The 21,405-nt window shown below is 46.3% G+C and overlaps 1 protein-coding gene across 1 annotated transcript in view; it reads left to right on the forward strand.

Moving 5' to 3' along the window:
• The window catches only part of ELAPOR2 (endosome-lysosome associated apoptosis and autophagy regulator family member 2), a 66,791-nt gene that overhangs the window by 20,398 nt on the left and 24,988 nt on the right, over window positions 1-21,405 (forward strand). The window contains exons 6-8 of the mRNA XM_084811188.1: window positions 9,305-9,457; window positions 16,731-16,819; window positions 20,066-20,246. Coding sequence (XP_084667314.1) covers window positions 9,305-9,457; window positions 16,731-16,819; window positions 20,066-20,246 — 423 coding nt within the window. The remainder of the gene's footprint in view (window positions 1-9,304; window positions 9,458-16,730; window positions 16,820-20,065; window positions 20,247-21,405) is intronic.

Consider the following 21,405-nt stretch of genomic DNA (forward strand, 5'->3'; position numbering starts at 1 on the left):
GAGCCTGGTCGGTCCTGTGGCTCCGGAACCACTGGAGCATTCTAAGGCCTCCTGTGAGGCTTTGGCAAGGCACTTTGCAGATAAAATTGATCAGATTAGGTGTGTTACTCTGCACACTGTGGATACAGTTAGTGAGCAAGAGGCGGCCTGTGGCAAACCGGTTTTGTGGGATCAGTTCCAGCTTCTTCCTCCTGATGAAGTGGACAAGGTGCTTTCATCTGTAAGGCCAACCACCTGCTTACTTGATCCTTGCCCATCTTGGCTCATTATGAGCTGCAGAGAGAGACTGGGTGAGGGGATCAAGGCGGTGGTGAACGCCTCCCTTGAGGAGGGAGTGATGCCATCAGCCCTCAAGGAGGCAGTGATAAGACCGCTCTTAAAGAAGCCCTCCTTGGATCCTCAAGTTCTGAACAACTTTCGCCCAGTCTCGAATCTGCCATTTTTGGGCAAGGTGATTGAGCGGGTGGTGGCGGTGCAGTTGAAAGCACACTTGGAAGAAACTGATTATCTAGACCCATTTCAGTCGGGCTTCAGGCTTGGGCATGGGACAGAAACGGCCTTGGTCGCCTTGGTGGATGATATGAGGAGGGCTCTGGATAGGGGTGAATGCTCCTTCCTTGTTCTCCTCGACCTCTCAGCGGCTTTCGATACCGTTGACCACGGTATCCTCCTGGACCGCCTGGAGGGGTTGGGCATTGGAGACACTGTATTGCGGTGGTTCCGGTCCTTCCTCTCCGGCAGGTACCAGAGGGTAGCACTGGGAGAGGAGGTTTCGGACCCGTGGCCACTTACTTGTGGGGTGCCACAGGGTTCCATCCTCTCCCCGATGCTATTTAACATCTATGTGAAGCCGCTGGGGGCTATCATCAGGAGGTTTGGGGTGCAGTGTCATCAATATGCGGATGACACGCAGCTCTACCTCTCATTCAAATCTTCACCAAGGTTGGCCGTAGAATCCCTGTCCAAATGTCTGGAGACGGTGAGTGGCTGGATGGGGAGGAATAAGCTGAAGCTGAACCCTGACAAGACCAAGGTACTTTTGGTGGGAGACAAGAGGAGGCTGGGGGATGTTGACCTGGTGTTGAATGGGGTACGGCTACCCTTGAAAGACCAGGTCCGCAGCCTGGGGGTCATTTTGGACTCCCAGCTGTCCATGGAGGCTCAGGTGTCAGCTGTGAGCCGGACAGCGCTGTATCAACTCCATCTGATACGGCGGCTGCGCCCCTTCCTTCCCGACCATCTGCTCCCATCGGTAGTACATGCCCTGGTCTCCTCTCGTTTAGACTACTGTAATGCGCTCTACGTGGGGTTACCCTTGAAGACGGTTCGGAAGCTGCAGCTGGTACAGAACGCGGCGGCTCGCCTGATTAAAGGCAGCCGCCGGCGAGATCACATCACTCCAGTGCTGAAGGAGTTGCACTGGTTACCAGTTGTTTTCCGGGCCAAATTCAAGGTGTTGGTTTTGACCTTTAAAACCCCATATGGTTCCGGCCCAGCCTATCTTAAGGAGTGCCTCCAGCAACACCAGACAGGCCGCTTAACAAGATCAGATGGCCTTCTCTCTGTCCCATCAGCCAGGACAGCTAGACTGGTGGGGACGAGGGAGAGGGCCTTTTCTGTGGTGGCCCCCACTCTGTGGAACTCCCTCCCTAGGGAACTCCGTCATGCCCCCTCTTTAATGAGCTTCCGTCGTGCATTAAAAACGTGGTTGTTCAGGCAGGCATTTGGGGTGGGTTAAGGTATTTAAAAAAAAAAATTATGGCAAAATTTTATTGTTTTAAATTGTTTTATGGTGGGTTGTACATCGCCCAGAGTGGCTGGGTGACCAGTCAGATGGGCGATTAATAAATTTAATAAATAAATAAATAAATAAATAAATAGCCATTGATAGCCTTTTCCTCCAGGAATTTGTCCAACCCCCTTTTAAAGCTATCCAGATGTTAGAAGGCATTGTGCAGCTATCCTGTCTTTTCCTCCTTAGCAGGTTTTCTGCATGAACGATAAACATGGAAGAAGTGGGAAGGGGGGGTGACGAGTGGCAGATGATGATGTCTGGTCCCCCCATAAACATCTATGAATGAGGCAGGGCAATGGCACAATAAAAACCTCATCTAGTTATGTACATATCTGTGCATGTGTATCCTAGAGAAGGATGCAGCCATGAAATGTGCTTATAGCATCCTGTTGGAGATGCCATCTCTTTCTACGGCCCCTTGCCACTGGGGATTTTATTTACTGGGCAGCACCAATTGTTGTCCCTTAAATATCTTTCCACTTTACTGTCTGAAATGGGACCATCTTAATAAGGCCAACTTTGCCCTGTGTACTTCCCATTGCTTTCCATGTCATGCTAGGGAATGACAAGGCAGCCTGCAGCTCAAGACTTTTTCTAGCCCCAGCTGGCACACAGAATAACCCCCCAAATTCCTCTTCTTAGGCACCTCAGCCACTTTCTAAGAGCCTAGGTCTTGAGCCAATGTACAGTCGATGCTGGGTGTGCAAGAAGAGACATTATGGTATCACAGGCAGATGGGATCTCACTTAAGCCCATCCATCATCTACTGCATGTACTGTGACATGGCCTTATCTTCACCTACAGCCATTCTTGGTGGAAGACATTTAATTGGCTCCTGACTTTCCTGCTTAGCTTTTGGTTTCGGTGGAACTACTTGTGTTGCGTTTTTTTAATATTATATTTTTCTTGTATAACACATATAACGAATATCATATAAAGTAACAAAAATAAGATTAGGTTTCACACACCAGACCTACAACAAATGTGATGCTTAGGTAAAAACATACTGGATTGTTTTACGTATGTCAGTCTACAGCAGGGGTGGGCAGCTTGTGACCCTCCAGATGTTTTGGCTCCCAGCTGTCATCCCCCATTGGCTATGCTGTTTAATGCTGATGGGAGTTGTAGTCCAAAACATCTGGAGGGCCACAAGTTGCGCACCCCCCCGATTACTGTCAGTGAGTAGTGGAAAATTTTTGAAATGCAGGCATTCATCATGGCAGTCCCCATAGCCACACCCCTATGGAGAGTCCAAAAATTCAGGAAGCGGTGTTGATCTATATCAACAAACCAGTTCTAGCAGTTTTCATCCCCACCAGGAGCAGGTCTTTTGTAAAGCTAATGGGTCCTACTTGCCCATTCAAGAACAAGCTACCGCTAAATACTTTGCGTTACAACGGGGAACAATATATGTATGGTTACTAGGAGAATCCATTTCCTCGCAACAACTGTGAGGATGGCAGCTAAGCTCAGAGGGATCAGGGCATTCTGAGGGGTGAGCCAGGTGACGTCAGCATCCCTGCTAATCAAAAAGTGCTGGTGCAGCATCCGGACAAGCCCTGGCTCCTCTACACCGCTGGTTGCAGTAACCAGCACCTGGCATGTTGAGGTTGTTTTTATTAACTCATTGATACCTGGCTTTTTCTCCAAGGAGCCCTGGGGAGCTTCCAACAGCTTTGGCTCAATGGTGGAAGCTCTTGCTTTGAATGCAGAAAGTCCCAGGTTCAACCCCAGGCATCTCCAATTAAAAGGGTCAGGTGGTAGGTGATTGGAAGGATCTCTGCCTCGGGGTGTCTCTACACGAGTGATTTATTGCACGCTCATGATTGGCCACTGGAAGTTTGCGGGTTCTTTACACAACATCGTCAACCTCCAGGAGTCTCCCGTGCCGTTTCTCCTGTCTATCCTGCTTTCAAAAAGATTGGAGATAAGCTGGAATTTTTTTTTTTAAAATGTGGGATATCGGTAGTGTGAAATGCTGGCCTAGCACTATGAACTTGCCGAGGAAGGGCTTTCCTTGATTCAAGCCACGTGTCTGCCATGTAAATGCTTGAGCACATTTCTTGATCGGAGGGAGAAGAGGGTAAAATGCCTCCTTGGAACGAAGGGGGATTGGATCTCCCACCCCACCAAGGGCAGAATCAACGTCCTCGGTTGATTCAGAGCGCCCCATTAAGTTCAGTGGGGCTTACTCCCAAGTAAGTGTGTTTAGAGTTGCACACTTACAGCACAATCTTATGCCTTCTCAGAAGTACATTGTAGCTTTCCTGGGCTCTGTGAGGAAACAGTACAGCGCAAGTTAAGCAACGAAAACAAGGCTCCTCCCCACTCCTTTGCACACATGCCAGGAATGGGGAGAGAGGCACTCCCTGGATTCAAACCACGTGTCTGCCATGTAAAGGAGCTCTTCCTAATCCCACAAAGAGACCAAAAGCAGAAAGCCCTGGTAAGGATGTGGGTTTTTTGCGGGGATTTTGCCAATGGAGAGACACCCTCAGTCTCTGGGGAGCTCTGGGCTAGATTGAAAAATATTCTTATCTAGGGCAGCTTGCTATGTTCCTGTGAGGCTGAAAGGTAGTGAGTGGACCATGGTAACCCAGCAAGCTTCATAACTGAATAGGGATTTGAACTGAATAGGGATTTGAACTGAATAGGGATTTGAATTAGAATCATAGAATAGTAGGGTTGGAAGGGGCCTACAAGGCCATCCAGTCCAACCCCCTCCTCTATGCAGGAATCCAAGTTAGAGTATCCGCGACAGATGGCTGTCCAGCCTCATCTTGAATGCCTCCAGTGTGGGACAGCCCACTACCTCCCGAGGTAATTGGTTCCATTGTCATATTGCTCTAACAGTCAGGAAGTTTTTCCTGATGTTCAGCCGGAATCTGGCTTCCTGTCACTCGAGCCCATGATTCTGTGTCCTGCATTCTGGGATGATCGAGAAGAGATCCTGGCCTTCCTCTCTGTGACAGCCTTTCAAGTACTTGAAGAGCGCTCTCATATCTCCCCTCAGTCTTCTCTTCTCCAGGCTAAACATGCCCAGTTCTTTCAGTCTCTCTTCATAAGGCTTTGTTTCCAGTCCCCTGATCATCTCCGTTGCCCTCCTCTGAACCCTCTCCAGCTTGTCTGCATCCCTCTTAAAGTGCAGTGTCCAGAACTGGACACAGTACTCCAGATGAGGCCTAACCAGTGCTGAGTAGAGGGGAACTAGTACTTCCCGGGATTTGGAAGCTATGCTTCTATTAATGCAGCGCAAAAGAGCATTTGCCTTTTTTGCAGCCACATCACATTGTTGGCTCATATTCAGCTTGTGATGGACAACAATTCCAAGATCCTTCTCGCTTGTACTGTTGTTGAGCCACGTATCGCCCATCTTGTAACTGTGCATTTGGTTTCTTTTTCCTAGGTGCAGAACTTGGCATTTATCCCTATTTAATGTCATTCTGTTGTTTTCTGCCCAGCACTCCAGTCTATCCAGATCACTTTGAATTTTATTTCTATCTTCCAAAGTATTAGCTATCCCGCCCAATTTTGTGTCATCTGCAAATTTGATCAGCATTCCCTGCAGCTCCTCCTCCAAGTCATTAATGAAAATGTGGAAGAGCACTGGGCCCAGGACTGAGCCCTGTGGTACCCCACTCATTACCTCTCCCCAGTTTGAGAAGGTCCCATTAATAAGCACTCTTTGAGTCCGATTCTGTAGCCAACTGTGGATCCACCGGATCGTTGTTTCATCCAGCCCACTTTGAGCTAGTTTGCTCATCAGGATATCATGGGGCACTTTGTCTAAAGCTTTGCTGAAGTCGAGGTATATGATGTCTACAGCATTCCCATGGTCCACAAGGGAGGTTACTTGATCAAAAAATGAGATCAGATTTGTCTGGCAGGACTTGTTTTTGACAAATCCATGTTGGCTTCAAGTAATCACTGCATTGTTTTCAAGGTGCTTCCAGATGGATTGCTTGATCATCTGCTCCAGGATTTTCTCAGGGATTGATGTCAGACTGACTGGTCTGTAGTTCCCAGGTTCCTCCTTTTTCCCCATTTTGAAGATAGGGACAACATGAGCCCTCCTCCAGTCATCTGGCATGTCCCCCATCCTCCATGATTTCTCAAAGAGAATAGACAGCGATTCTGAGAGTTCTTCTGCCAGTTCCTTTATTACTCTAGGATGCAGTTCATCTGGCCCTGGAGATTTGAACTCATTCCAAGTAATTAGGTGTTCCTTGACCATATGCCTATCGATCTCAAGCTGCAATCCTGCCCCTTCAGCCTGTACTTCGCCTTTGCCGGGGGGGGTCATAGACCCTCTTTTGGGAGAAGACTGAGCCAAAGTAGGAATTGAGCACTTCTGCCTTTTCTTTGTCATCTGTTATCATTTTGCCATCCTTATTTAATAGCTGAACAACCATTTCTTTCTTCTGCCTTTTACTATGCACGTAGCTGAAGAAAGCCTTTTTGTTGTTTTTAGCATCCCTCACTGACCTCAGCGCGTTTTCAGCTTTAGCCTTCCTGACACCATCCCTGCAATTCTGTGCTACCTACCTGTACTCTTCCTTTGTTACTTGGCCTTCTTTCCACTTCCTATATGTGTCCTTTTTTGTTTTCAAGTCATCCCTAAGCTTTTTGTGAAGCTACATTGGCTTCTTCTGTTGTCTTCCACCTTTTCTTCTTGTTGGAATGGTTTGTAATTGTGCCTTGAGAATTTCCTTTTTTAAAAGCTCCCACCCATCTTGGACTCTTTTTCTTGTTAGCGTCGCTTGCCATGGGACCTTACTGATCATTGTTCTGAGTTTATGAAAATCAGCTTTCCTAAAATCCAGGGTACGCGTTTGACTACACTCGGCTTTTGCTTCCCTTAGAACCAAGAACTCAAGTACAACATGGTCGCTTTCCCCCAGAGTTCCTGTAACTGCTACTTGATCCACTAAGTCATCTCTGTTGGTTAGGATCAAGTCAAGGATAGCCAATCCTCTAGTTCCTTCCTCTACTTTCTGTAGGAGGAAGTTATCTGCCACACAAGTCAGGAATTTCCTGGAGGGGCCATGTTTTGCAGAATTTGTCTCCCAACAAATATTGGGGAAATTGAAGTCCCCCATTATTACTACATCATGCTTCCTTAAGACATTGGCTATTTGCTTTTCAAAAGTTTGATCCTTGTCTTCTCCTTGATTGGGTGGCCAGTAGTAGACTCCTACCACGAGGTTCCTTTTATTCTTTGCTCCATTTATTTTGATCCAGATGCTCTCGATGGGGCTACCAAGCTCATCCTCCTGTAGTTCTGTGCAGAGATATGTATTTTTCACATACAGTGCAATCCCACCTCCCTTTCTGTTCCTACTGTTCTTTTTGAACAAGTTATATCCTTCAACTGCTGTATTCCAGTCATGAGAGTCATCCCACCAAGTCTCAGTTATACCTATCAAGTCATAATTTCCCTCCTGTGTTAAGAGTTCAAGTTCGTTCTGTTTGTTTCCCCTACTCTGGGCATTAGTATATAGACATTGAAGACCATGTGCTTCATAGTCTGTCTTTCTTCCTACATGTGTCTGAAGAGTATTATTGGGCGCTATCAGAGCTGTTCTCTCCGTTGCAGTGCATGCGCCTTCATCCATTGTTAGTTTCCCCCAACATTACATCTCCCTTCCCCGTAGGATTCAGTTTAAAGCCCTCCTGATGAAGTTCTTCATGCTGTGGCCAAACACATTCTTCCCAGCCTTTGTGAGGTGCAACCCGTCCCTTGCCAACAGCCCATCTTCCAGGAAGTATAGGCCGTGGTCCCAGAATCCAAATCTCTCTCGTCGGCACCACCTTCGTAGCCAGTCATTCACCTGGAGTATTTTTCGTTCCCTTTCTATCCCTTTTCTAACTACTGGAAGGAGGGATGAGAAAACTATCTGGGCCCCAAAGTTCTTGAGTTTCTTCCCAAAGCTTCAAAGTCTGACATGATCTCTTCGTAGCTCCGCTTGGCAGTATCATTTGTTCCCACATGGATGAGAAGAAAGGGATACCTGTCAGTGGGCTTTATGAGTGCAGGCAACCTTTCAGTCACGTCTCTAATCCGTCCTCCCGGGAGACAACATACCTGGCGAGTCCACGGGTCTTCGCGACATACTTGGGTCTCGATCCCACGCAGCAAGGAGTCTCCCACTACTACCACTCTTCTCTTCTTCTTCTTGTAGGCCTGGGTTTCATCGCCTCTGTTTGACTGACCTTCATCCTCTTGCTCACTCTCATGTAGGTTCCCCTGTGATTCTTCCTCTGCAGGCTGTCCTCCAGTCTCATCCGCAAGTACCTGGAATCGGTTCCAGAGCTCCACTGCTTCCACTGGTGCAGAGTGGTGTCTAGTTCTTCTTCTCCTAACTGTCACCCTTTTCTAAGGAGTATCCTCTACTCCATTTTTCTTTACCTCAGCATTTCCCACTGCCTCATCTTGCTGTTGCTCTTCAAGTTTCTGGTCCTCTCTTTGCTGCTGTAGTTCCCCCATTCTGTTCAAGAACTCTTCGTGTTCTCTTATTCCCCGGAGGGTCGACAGTCGCCGCTCCACTCCACTTACTTTTCCTTCCAGCAGCGTGATCAACTTGCACTTGTTGCAGGTGTAGGCCATGTTGTTCTCAGGCAAGAAAACAAACATTGCACACACCTTGCAGGTCACCACCACTGGAGAGTCCTGTCTTTCCATTGTCTCTTTTCCCTGTTTGTGTCTAGCTTTGTGATTGTTCTAGACTAGCTTGTGCCTGCTCCTCTACTCAGTAGAGGTTAAAAGCAGAGTCCCACTGGTGTGGAAGTGTGTGTCACAAGACAAATAAATGAAAAAAAGTTAGTTAAAAAATAAAATAAAATAAGAAATAAAAAAATAAAAAAAATGTTAGGGGCTTCCCCCTTGACCTCCCCTGCCGACCTTCCCTGGCCAACTCCTGTTTGCTCCCCCTGTTTGCTCACTCTGATCACTCACTCTCTGGGAGCTTGCTTGCTTCTGTAGTCCCTGGACCAGCTGGAGCAGCTTGCTCTGCTCTGCTCTGCTCTGCTCAGCTGGGAGGTGGGAAACAGAGTGAAGCTTCCCGCCCACTCAGCTGCTGGGAGTACTCAGGCCACCCCCCCCCCCAATTCAGTTGGAGGTCTCAGAAGCACCTGGTGAGCTCACAGCTACTCAGAAGGATAAAGGGCAGCCCTCTGGGCTTCCTGCAGCCCACTTGCCTCTTAGCCTCTGTCTCCTTTGTCTCCTTTGTCTCTTCTACCACTGCAACTCCCCTGGCCAACTCCTGTTCGCTCCCCCTGTTTGCTCGCTCTGGTCGCTCGCTCTCTGGGAGCTTGCTTGCTTCTGTAGTCCCTGGACCAGCTGGAGCAGCTTGCTCTGCTCTGCTCAGCTGGGAGGCGGGAAACAGGATTTGTTAGTCCAAGTCCAACACTATCCACTGCAACACACTGGCTCCCCTGTATTGCTGTAGATTGTATCTCTCTGTGTTCCTGTACTTGCTCAATGTCTAAGTTTCTGGTTTTGTTTTGCAGGGGTGGCCTATACATCGGAATGCTTTCCCTGCAAACCTGGTACATTTAGCAACACACTGGGCTCTTCCAGTTGCCAGGTCTGCCCTAGAAATACCTACTCAGAAAAGGGTGCTAAGGAATGCACTAAGTGTCCAGAAGAAACACATTATGCAGGTACTATGTATGCACCAAAGAGGAATGAAGGGCTGTTTCTGATTCAAATTTCTGCTTGAACTTCAGATGGTACCATAAACCTTTTGAAGCCAGTGCTGTAGGGGTATGTTTTGAGTGCATCATGACAGTTCCCATAGCCGTGCCCTTGAGGACAGTCCAAAATGGCAGGCAGCTGTGTTGATCCTTATCAACAAACCAATTCTCTCTGTTTTCATATCCACCAGGAGCTGGTGCCAAATGTCCTACAGATGGCATATAAGAACAGGGCTCAAGCAAAACATTTTGAACAACGCATTTGTTTGCTTGTTTGTTCCATTTATAACTCACCTTTTCCTTCAAGAACCCCAAGGTGGTGCACATAATCCCCCACCTCTCTATTTTATCCTCACAACAACCCTGCGAGGTAGCTTAGGCCGAGAGTCAGTGACTGGCCCAAAGCCACCCAATGAGCTTCATGGCCGAGTGGGGACTTGAACCCTTGTTTACCTAGTCCCAGCCCAATACTCTAAACCACTGTACCGCACTGGCTCTCAGATGGAGCCCCACTCCAGTCAAGATATATAGTATTCAAGGCCAGCCAAGTTATTCTGGCACCTGAGCCAGAATGTGTGGTGGTAATTTTGAAGTGCAGGCGCTTATCATAACAGTCTCCGTAGCCACACCCCCAAGCACAAAATTCAGGCAGTGGTGTTGATCCGTATCAACAAACCGGTTCTAGCATTTTTTTTTCATTTTTACTAGGAGCAGGTATTTTGTGAAGCTAATGAGTCTTAATCTAAAGAGCCTCTTGTTGAGGGTGAAAGAGGAGAGTGCAAAAGCTGGTCTGAAACTCAACATTAAAAAAACTCAGATCATGGCATCTGGCCCCATCACTTCCTGGCATATAGAAGGGGAAGAAATGGAAGCAGTGACAGATTTTATTTTCTTGGGCTCCAAGATCACCGCAGATGGTGACTGCAGCCATGAAATTAAAAGACGCTTGTCCTGGGGAGGAAAGCTATGGCAAATCTAGACAGCATAGTAAGAAGCAGAGACATCACCTTGCCGACAAAGGTCCGTATAATCAAAGCTATGGTTTCCCCAGTAGTATCGTATGGCTGTGAGAGCTGGACTTTAAGGAAGGCTGAGTGCCGAAGAATTGATGCTTTCGAACTGTGGTGCTGGAGAAGACTCTTACGAGTCTCCTGGACTGCAAGGAGGTCAAATCAGTCAGTCCTAAAGGAAATCATCCCTGAGTGTTCATTGGAAGGACAGATACTGAAGCTGAAGCTCCAATATTTTGGCCACCTAATGCGAAGAGAAAAGTCACTGGAGAAGACCCTGATGCTGGGAAAGACTGAAGGCAAAAGGAGAAGGGGACGGCAGAGGATGAGATGGCTAGATAGCATCACGGATGCAATGAATATGAACTTGAGCATACTCCGGGAGAGAGCGCAGGACAGGAAGGCCTGGCGTGCTATGGTCCATGGGGTCACGAAGAGTAGGACACGACTGAACGACTGAACAACAACAAATGAATCTTAATAGCTGATTCAAGACCAAGCCAGCCCAAATACTTTACAGTACAACAAGGAATAATCTATTGTGGCTGGGAAAATTCACCCCACACCCCCACAGCTACTGTAAGGATTGCAGCTAAGCTCAGAAGACATGGTATTCTGGGTGGTGGTGGCAGATAACGCCAGTGTCCCTGCTGCTGCAGACACTGTGTCCCCGTGAGCCATGGCTGCACTATACCACTGCTTGAAGCCAATTAAACAAATAGTGTTGATGTCAGTTATAAGCAAAGGGAAATATATATACAATATTGTGAACATTGAAACATGATTTAATAATTCATTGCCAGTCAGGATAGGACTGTGTCGTTGCATGCATGTCGTGATTTGACAGTTATTTCTCTGTATTTTCCCCCAAACTCCAAAACGAGTGTCCACTAATATGGCTAACTCAGAAGGTTGTGGAAAAGGCTGTATCATAAATGAACAGATGTCAAGAGATTTTAAAGGAACTGGATTTGCCATCCAGTTCCTTTGCTGGGCAACAAATAAGCATTTAGGATCCTGGACAGCAAATAGTTCTCCTAGGGGGCCACTTTGAAAAGGGGTTAAGGCAGGGATGGGCCATTTTTGCTTCCCACAGACGCCCCCCCCCCCACAAACTGTAGTCTGCAGGATAACCCAAAGAACAAGGTTAAAGAAAAAAATGGTGTTGCTACGGAGCGCCAAAAGAGTTATTTTTAGCTTACTTGCAAGCTCAGCTTGACCCTTTGGGCACCCCACAGCAGCTACAGGTGCCATTATTTCCCCTGAAATTTTTTATATTTATTTATTTGTGTGTGTGTGTGTGTGTGTATATATATATATATATACACACACACATACACATATACATACACACACACACACACACACACACATATATATATATATAAATAATTTTTTTAGGTCACCCTGAATTTGGCAGGGGCCACAACTTGCCCACCCCTAGTTTAAGGGTGGTTGGTGAATCTTCTACCCTGATAGCTTCCCCAAATAGGGTAGGAGGCAGCACCCCTCTGGGGGCCTGATTTGATCTGGAAGCTCCAGGCCGGCCGGCCGGCCTGTCTGTCTGTCCATCTATGTATCTGTCTCTCTCTCATCAAAGGTGTGCACTGACCTACAAGCTTTGACTCAGACCCTCATTTGCTGATTTGTAAAACTGCCTGATTTGGCTTGGACCTATTCAGAGGCTGTCTACTTTGGTACTAAAGATGAGTTATTTGGAAATCCGAGGCTTTGTTCCTCCCATGGACTATCATGGGAAATCAAAGAACGGCGATAATATCTTTTTTCTCTTTTTCAGAATTAGATGAAATTTGCATGCATAGTAGCTAGGGATGTCGGAGAAATCCGCAACAAAACCGAATGATTTCAGATTTTCATGAATCTGACCAGCAGATTCCACAGCAGACCGGCTTTTCCCCTGTTGGGCAGATTCTGCGGACTCCATAGCTAACTTCCTCAAATTTTGCGCAAATTTTGCCTTAGAAAAGTGCACAAAATAAAAAAAGGGCCAAAAATGCACATTTCCTCCATAGGCTAAAGTGTGAAAATATGCATTTCGGGGGGAGTTGTGCATTTTTGCACATACGAAACAAAAAAATTTGGGAACAAAAAAAATCCGATTCTGGTGATGGGTGGATGACAGAACAAAAGGTGCCTGACAATTCACGAAACACAGGTAGAATGGATTTTGCATGATCTGTACATTCCTAATAGTAGCCCATAAGGAGGGGATTACATCGCCAAATCTTCTGAAATCTGCCAAATTTCAGAAAAATAGGTGTCAGCTTTTTGTGCCACACACCTTTATATTTTGGTTTTATTTTTTCAAGGGCAACAGCCAATAACTTTTTAAATTTCTTGGCAGAATTGGATTAGATTTGCAGGGATAGTTGCCCTTCTGAGGGGATCAAGCATGCCAAGTTTGAAATGAATAGGTACAGGGATTTTTGTGCAAGAGCAGACTTTACATTTTGAGGGTATCCAAAACAGGATGCACTTATCTCCCTGTATTCATTGTGCACTATTCTTCTGAAAATGACAGATAGTCTAGAGTTGTCCCTAAGTAAGAAACCTGCAAATTTGCAGAAGGATTGGTGCAGTGGTTTATATGGAAGGCGATGTATTGGCCCCAGGAGCGTAACCAAGTCATCTGTAGTGTTAGAGGGGCCTAGACATCCATAATGCCTTGCTTAAGTTCATTATGGGTGCCATTTCCTTGCTAGTAAGCCTCTGAGCATGTGAAGATGAGTCAAAGGGCTGATAGTGTGGCCTAGCACATTCCATACTAATGAGTGAATCAAGATGTGCTTGGGAAGCGAAGTTTGTTTGTCTTAAAGCTGCAGGTGGCTGTGCTGAGAACCAAGTGCTGTTGGTCTATGCTGGGAATGAATGCTAGGGGGTGCTTGCTGCTGTCATGCTGCCTCATTGCTGACCTGTATGGTATAAAACCCATTGTACCCCATGGCTCTGGGCTCAGAGAAGCTGTCTGATCCAACCATTGGGTATGCCTGTGTGCTGTAAGTTACTCAATAAAGTACTCCTTGTAAATAGACCTGGATCTGATTTATCACTATCTTGGCACCTCTAAATTAAGAGTTTGAAGCCTATGGCCGGGGCAATACAATTGGTGCCAAGAATACTGATATGTTCAGATTCCGAGGGAAGGAGGATGCGGGTGTTGGCATGTTAAACCGACTCCTGGTGGTCCTGAGCATACCGAGAGCATGCCCAGAGGCCGAGAAGGACTGCACACCAGTGAGTCTGGAACCTGCGTTGGAATCCCCACAGCTGGAAAAGTGGTCAGCTAAAGAGGCGCAGGGTGCAGGAACTGTGGCACATAATATTCCACCCCCATTTGATCACCAGGGGATTGATATCTACTTAAATGTATACTTTAAAATGTGACAGCCATATGAGCAAGCACACAAAGCTATAAAGCTGCCAATGACAGTCAGAACAGCAACCACCCGCTTCCACCCCCACCCCCGATTCTTTGAAACCAGTCTGAAATCGGTTCGAAGAGGAACTCCCCTTCTAGGTGCTGTATTTTCTCCCTTTGGACATACAAAGCCTTTACACTGTGTCATCTCTATCTCAGTGGCTTCTAGGGCCTCAGCGGTGTTGTTCAATACCGTTTCTATTGCTTTTCTAAAAACATTCACTTTGTACATTACTGTGGCTACTCCACCCTCAGGTAATAGGTTCCAGGCATAATCAGCCGAACTGAAGATGTCTCATTGCCATCTCACCTTTTAAGCCCTGTAACTGCCTACTGCAGGGCTCTTCAAGGTATTCACAAACCCATAGGGACCCCACAGCAGTCCCAGGGAGCATTTTCCAATCCACCCTGGGGGCAACCACGGCCACACTTTTTCTCTACTGATCCAATAACTATTATTTTGGGCAGCCCAGTTCTGGTACCCCCTCTTTCTCTTGGTCTTTCTCTTTGTCCCTGTCCTGATCTTTCTCTTTTTCCCATGGATTTATTTGCTTTCTGCATGTTAACTTTGAAGGCTCTGTCCCGGGTGGCACTAACATCAAACTATTGGGAACCACACTCAGTGTCATTTGGAGCTGCAATTGACAGTAAAAATGTTTGCAAATCATAGAATCATAGAATAGTAGGGTTGGAAGGGGGCTACGAGACCATCGAGTCCAACCCCCTGCTCAATGCAGGAATCCAAGTCAGAGCATCCCCGACAGATGGCTGTCCAGCCTCATCTTGAATGCCTCCAGTGTGGGAGAGCCCACGACCTCCCCAGGTAATTGGTTCTTTTGTCGTATTGCTCTAACAGTCAGGAAGTTTTTCCTGATGTTCAATGGGAATCTGGCTTCCTGTAATTTGAGCCCATTATTCCATGGCTTGTGCTGACAGCATTGCAAACTGTCAGGCAGAAGGAGTTGAAATGGAGAGAGGAAACAGCACAACAGCTCAAGGCCAAGCTGGAAGAAGAGCAAGATCTAAGGCTGTTAATTAGAGAAACGTTGCAGAACAGCCTGGCCTCTAATGAGGCATGGAAGTGTGAAGCCAAAGAAGTAGCCATTAGCCTGGTATTGTCAAGGGCTCCTTGGAGGCCTCTCTCAGTCTAATCCAGTAGCCAAGTCCAGACACAGACAAAGGAATTCCTTTCAAAGCTTTATTCTTCTTTTACAACTTAACAATTATACCGATTGCAACTAGATCTGAGCAGCACAGTACCTATGCCCTAAGTTGGAACAGTTGGTCCCCGTTTGAAAGGGAATTACTGGCAGACCCCTGAACTTAAGGACTAGGGAGAGTCCCTCCGCTTTTCCCTTGGATCCTCTGGGCGCAGCCGTTGTTTGCGCGCCAACCTGGCATTATGCCTCCTTTCCGCGCCCTCCATCTGGCGCCGCTCTCCGCGTCTGCGTCGCGCATCCACCAAGTCTGCTATCTGTGCTTGGTCACTCCCTGGACTGCTAACTAAACTAGGAATGCCGGTGGGAGGAATCTCCATCAGCTGTTGGTCCTGGGAAAGAGGAGCGCGCTCCTCTCCCAGGAGCGACTGCTCTTCCTCAGAATCAGAACTACTCTGGGATTCTATGGGCTCAGTGTCCACCCTGACAGGTATGCCGAGCTCAGAAGAATTGCCCAAAGCATTCCGAGGTGTGCAACATCATCACCTCGCCTGGTTGGGGTGAAATCCCTAAGTAGTGGAAACTGAAAATGAAGTCCCAAAAGATGAAGACGAGGAACGGAGTAAAGGTCAGTGCCCCCAGGGCACAGGCTAGACCCCTCTTAGAGCAGAAAGTGTGCCAGAGGACGGTCCCAAGGCAGAATGAAGTGGAGAGACCACGTTGAAGTTCTCAGTCACGGTAACAGTGTTTAACTATGAACTGTTTTAGAATTACATAGAGCCTGTAGCTACTGACCATCAGCTATATGACTTCTGGAGAATGTAACCATTAAGCTTTTGCTGTGTGATTCCCTGCGATGAAGAAATCTCACTGATTTGAGTGTCCAGTGTCGGACTGCCTGAGCATGTGTGCTGAAGAGATTGAGAGAGCTGGCAGCATTGTTCCTGGCCAAGCCAAAACGTTACTACCATGCTCCCGCAAGCTGCTAGGGAGCACTTGCTGCTGTTATGCTGCCCCATTGCTAGCCTGTATGGTAACATGCATGGCTAACATGCATGGCTCTGCGTTCAGAGAAGCTGTTTGATCCAACCATTGGGTATGCCTGTGTGCTGTAAGTTACTCAATAAAGTACTCCTTGTAAGTAGACCTGGATCTGATTTATCACTATCTTGACACCTCTAAATTAGGAGTTCGAAGCCTATGGCTGGGGCAATACAGGGGAGTCCTCAACTTTTGGGGGTGAGTGATTTGATTCCCCTTCCCCTGTGATTTTTGGGAAATTTCTATGAAAATGGCACATATCATAGAGGTGTCCCCAAGCAAGAAATCTTCAAAATTTCAGAAGGATAGGTGCAGGGGCTAGGGAGTTATGACTGAAAACTAGTTTGAGGCTTTTTAAAAAAAAAGTACAGGAAGGTTTTTTCTTGCCTCCTGACCATAAGCAGTGGCAAGCAAATGCAGGCTTCCCTTGGCAGGAGCCTCACAAAGCTGGGTCAGCAGTGCAAACAGGCCATGCATAGATGTACCCTTTAAACATGTCAGTTTCCTGAAAAATGAACGAACGGGCCTCAGATAACTCATACAGTTTCCCCTGAATTCAGTGTGTTTTGTTTGTGTGGGTGTTTTGCTTGCAGATGAAGGATCAAGCCAGTGTCTGGAACGCCTTCCGTGCTCAAAGAAAGACTTTTTCCAAATCCACACACCATGTGATCAGGATGGAAAGGTGAGCAGTAGACCCTCCCAGAACTGTTCTACACAGGAGCCTTTGCAGTAGGGGTGTGGAACCTCTTTCAGCCCGAGGGCTGAATGAGATTTCAGAGAAGCTCTCAGGGGCCGCATTCCAGTGGTGGGCAGGGCTGAAGGCAAAAGGAGCAGGACCCAACATTCTAAAAGTACCAAAAATGCCAGCATGTTTTAGCTTATTTATTTATTTTATTAAAATACTTCTATACCACTTAGGGAGCAGTCCTATCTAGATAGGCAGCTGCCTCCAAACTTGGAGGTGACCGCCTATCCAAAGCCGGGCAGGAGAAACACGGAGTGGATCGTTCCCTCCACGCTTCTCCTGCCCTGCTTTTTCAGCTAGATGGCCGGTTTGCGGCTGTCTAGCCGTGGGAGGATGGAGCGGGGAAGGAGGCTGCTGTACGACACAGGCAGTTACGATCTCCCTGCCCCGGAATGCCCTCAGCCACGCCCCTTTCTGGCTGCTCCGCACTCCTCTTGTAAGTGCAGAGGATGGGGCTGTTCCGCGCAGGCTCTGAGGTCGTTTCCCGGAAAACAGCATATCCTGTGGCTGTCTAGCTGCTGTCTAGCAGCCGTAGGATTGCTCTCATCGTATTTAAAATCCCTGAGCTTGAAGTTCTTACTGTCTGTAACTAAGCATTTGGAGAAGCATTTTAACCTTTTAGAATGGGGGGGGGGGGACGGGACACAAAAGCCAGAAAACCACCAAATTGGTTCATTAGTTGCAGGAAAGAGGCGGGACCTTTTGGGGAAGCCCCGGGGACCAGATTGGGACTTCGGGGTCATTGAATTTGGCCTCTGGCCTGACATTCTGCACCCCTGCTTTACAGTGTTGTGTGAGGTGTTCATGGCCTCGTGGTCTGCACTTAAGGGACTTCAAAGTGCAATCCTATGCATGTTTAGATAGAAATGAAGCCTACAACCCCTAGCATGCCCGAGCTAGCCATGCTGGCTGGGGCATGCTGGGAGTTGAAGCCCTCTTTTTCTGTCTAAACATACATAGGATTGCACCTTAAGCCAGAAATGTATGAGTCCCATGTCTGATTTTACCATCAATTTGTCTTTGTGACCTTCAGTGAAATTACTTGCTCTTGCCCATCTATTTGCTTGTGTATAATACGTTTGTCCTGGCCAGTAAAACACTTTTAAACAGGGAAGCTTCTGTGGAACTTACCGTGGTAGCTGCAGTTGTTGTTCAGTTTCTCCTCCTGAGGTCATAGCAGCATCTATGGCCTCAGGAGGGGAAACCTGCTATATCCTATGGTCCCTGGGATGCTCTCCCTGGCACCATAGGATTGCTCTGTTAGTTGATTGTATATTTACTTCGTTTGTTCATGCAACCAATAAAAACAGGTGATCTCCTAAAACTGTAATTTGTGAATGCGAGAACCCCATGTTTGAAAACCCACGAATCGTTCTCATCAGAGAGCCAGTATAGGCTGCAGCTGCTTGGGTTTGCTGATGCATATTTCGCTGGATGGCACCTAACGTTGATTAAGTTGGCATTTAACGTTGATTCAACAAAAACTGGAAGTGGAATTCTGATTAGGTCTTGACCTGGAATGTGATGTAAAGGAGAGCAACTCTTTTATGAGACAAACCCAATGAAAAATTTCTGGTGTGGATGTATCCTTAGTTCCTCTTACACCTAGGGATTATTTTCATCTCTTTCCTGTTGCTATACAATTCCATACAATAGATCCCATCTAAATTAGATGCTGATCAACAGGGGGTGGGAATCTGGAGATACTGGGTGTTTCAAGCTAGTTGTTGTTGGCTAAACTGCTCACAAGACAAGCATTTACAATGTACTTGGCAAGACCGTGGGAGCTTTGGTAAGCTCATCAACTATTTAAGCCCATAGACATTATGAGACATGTTTGAGGTCACTCGATATTGTGCTCCGTGACCTCTCTGCAACAACCTTGTGAATTAAGAGCGCTTACAATCAACCCCCGAAGTAACCTGCTGTAATTGTAGATCATGGTGTAAATGAGCTGTGAAATCCAAGTCTCTCCCCAAGGCTCTCTGCTTTTGTTTTGATGAGAATCACAGCCCTACACTGCTGCTTCTTCCTTCTTTATTGACCTTTCCACTCAAGCTGGTGGGAAATTATCCCACCAAAATACAGAATGACTATATATAAAAAAGCTCCCTATTCTATGTCTGAGAAAGGGACTCCAGTGGATAAGAATGTTAGAAGAATAATGCGTTATTCTGCAAGCCCTTTTGACTTACAACAGAGCCCTGTCTAAGCAGCTAAACCTGTAATATGGTTCTTTTCATTCTTCTTTTTCTTATTGTTATTTTTTAAAAAACCCAAGCTTCCTTCCAAATGTTTTTACTTTGCTGTGTTCACATTTACAGCATTTGCTCAAGTGAATGAACTCACCGGAGCTATTGAAAAAAAATGGAAATAATTCCATGGCTTTCAGATTGGACTGTATAAAAGTGTATGCTAATTTGTAAAATCTGCTACCCACAAATAATGGTTGAATAAGAGGACTGTGTGATAACCTTCTTTCAAGATGATGGATATCGATAAACCAGATCTGAAACAATCAACTTGTTTGAACTTTAAACTGTTTATAAGGTGACCTCTCCTACTGTTAGGCAGGGTGAGACGGCCCACCTTACATGGCAGAGTTGGGTACCATTGAAGGGCAGTACATTATCAAAGATGTAGTTTATTATTATATATTTTGCCATCATGGTAAAATGCAGGCATTTGCAATGTACTGGTTAATTGCTACTCCCTCTTTCTTTTCCTCTCCTTCTTGCTCATGGCTCAGTCTCTTTCCCTATGAAGTCATTTCCATCTCACATGATTGACAACTATGTGAAGGGGAGAGTGGGGCCATGGCCTCTCACCTCTCCCCCAGTTATGTCCCTGGCGTTCTGTGATGGTGGAGGCAGTGGGTGGGGCCCCCTCCCCCTCACAATTATTAGTTAATGCAACGAATGTTAACTGTATGAGGGGGAATGCCTGGAAGAAGGCTTCATGTTTTCTTGTCTAAGTCTTCATTTGCTCCTGGCATGTTCTGTCTCCTCTACAAGATGCTACTCATGTTTTTTTGGGTGCCCATTGGTAGCATCCCTTCCTTTTCCTCTTGCTTTTCCACCGGTGCCTGCCTAACAGATGTATTCACAGTGCTCAACACTTGCTTAGGCTTCAGGTCTAGCCAAAAACCTTCCTTATTTTGATTTTGCATTTTTCTTATTTCAGACTCAGCTCATGTACAAATGGGTAGAGCCGAAGATCTGTATGGAGGGTGCTTCCGAAGCAGTGAAGCTGCCTCCTTCAGGAGAGAGGAAGGAGTGTCCACCTTGTAACCCTGGTTTCTACAACAATGGCTCTTCTTTCTGCACTCCTTGTCCTCTGGGCATGTTTTCTGATGGAACACAGGGTATGAGAATTGGATCGCATTAAAAACTCTGTTGTAGCCATTAGAGGCTTTCTTGAGCTGGAGAATCATTTTCGTCCCATGTTTCAAAGGTGGTATGGAGGCATCATTGCCAAAGGTGTATGCAGTCATCCTGCTATCCTCTATTGCAGGATATTCTATCACTTCTAACATCTGCAGAACCTGTTTCACCAAGACGACAATACGATCAAAGAATTACATGTGGGCAGTGATTGCTCTATCAGGCTACTTTCAGCTTTCTTTAAAAAAAATATAAACCCTATTGCCTGTCTTCAGCCTTGGTTGATTTTTCTCAAAAGCAATTATTTCTCCAAATGGATCCTACATTTTAAAGAACTGCTTTTGTTGGCATGTATTTTTCAGTACTTTGCTTCGTATTACTTATTTCTGTTGTTTGATCTTGTTTCTTACCTAATATGTATGCCTTTAGTTAATATTTGTTAAAGCCACCAAATAATAGAATAATGTAGGGATGGGGGAGAAATTCATTCTGTTCACATGTTAATGTGAGCATTTTTGCACCTGCAAACCAAGAATCAGTAATCTTTCAAAATTCACATGATCCAAATTTTGCAATGGACTTCTTCAATCAAAGAATGCATACGAAAATGCAGATATTGCGGAAAATAATGTTTGAAAATGCATTTTATTAGGGAAATTGCTTGCAAAAATGTGTATGTTAGGTAAAAATGCATACAAAAGTGCATGTATTGGAAGAAATGTGCACCAAAATACTTATGCATTGTCATACGAACTTTACAAAACAAGGACAAACCAGACTTAAGAATGGAAAAACGAGAAACAAAAACAGGTTTGTCCCAGTAGGTTGTTCATTCAGGGCCTTTCTGCTGTCAGTTTGTACTCTCTGCACCCCCTCCACCATGTCTGTTTGGTTTTAAGCATTCTCCGATTATGATGCTTTCACACAGCGCAGCCATATCAGAAACCAAATGTAAGGAGTTGTCCTGCTCTAGACCGAGTCTTGGCTCTTTGCAAGCAAGTACAGGGAGCGATGTGCTTGAATATTCGAGTTGGCAAGCAAATGGTGAAGCACACAGGTTTCAGTCCAAGGAGGTTTAGGCAATGGCAGGGGTGGTCAAAATACAGGCAAAGGTCAGAACCCAGTCAGCCGGTCAATGAG

The sequence above is a fragment of the Heloderma suspectum genome, chromosome 7 (assembly GCF_057233095.1).
Source record: "Heloderma suspectum isolate Gila_16-S chromosome 7, 16-S_ref, whole genome shotgun sequence".
Lineage (NCBI taxonomy): Eukaryota > Metazoa > Chordata > Lepidosauria > Squamata > Helodermatidae > Heloderma > Heloderma suspectum.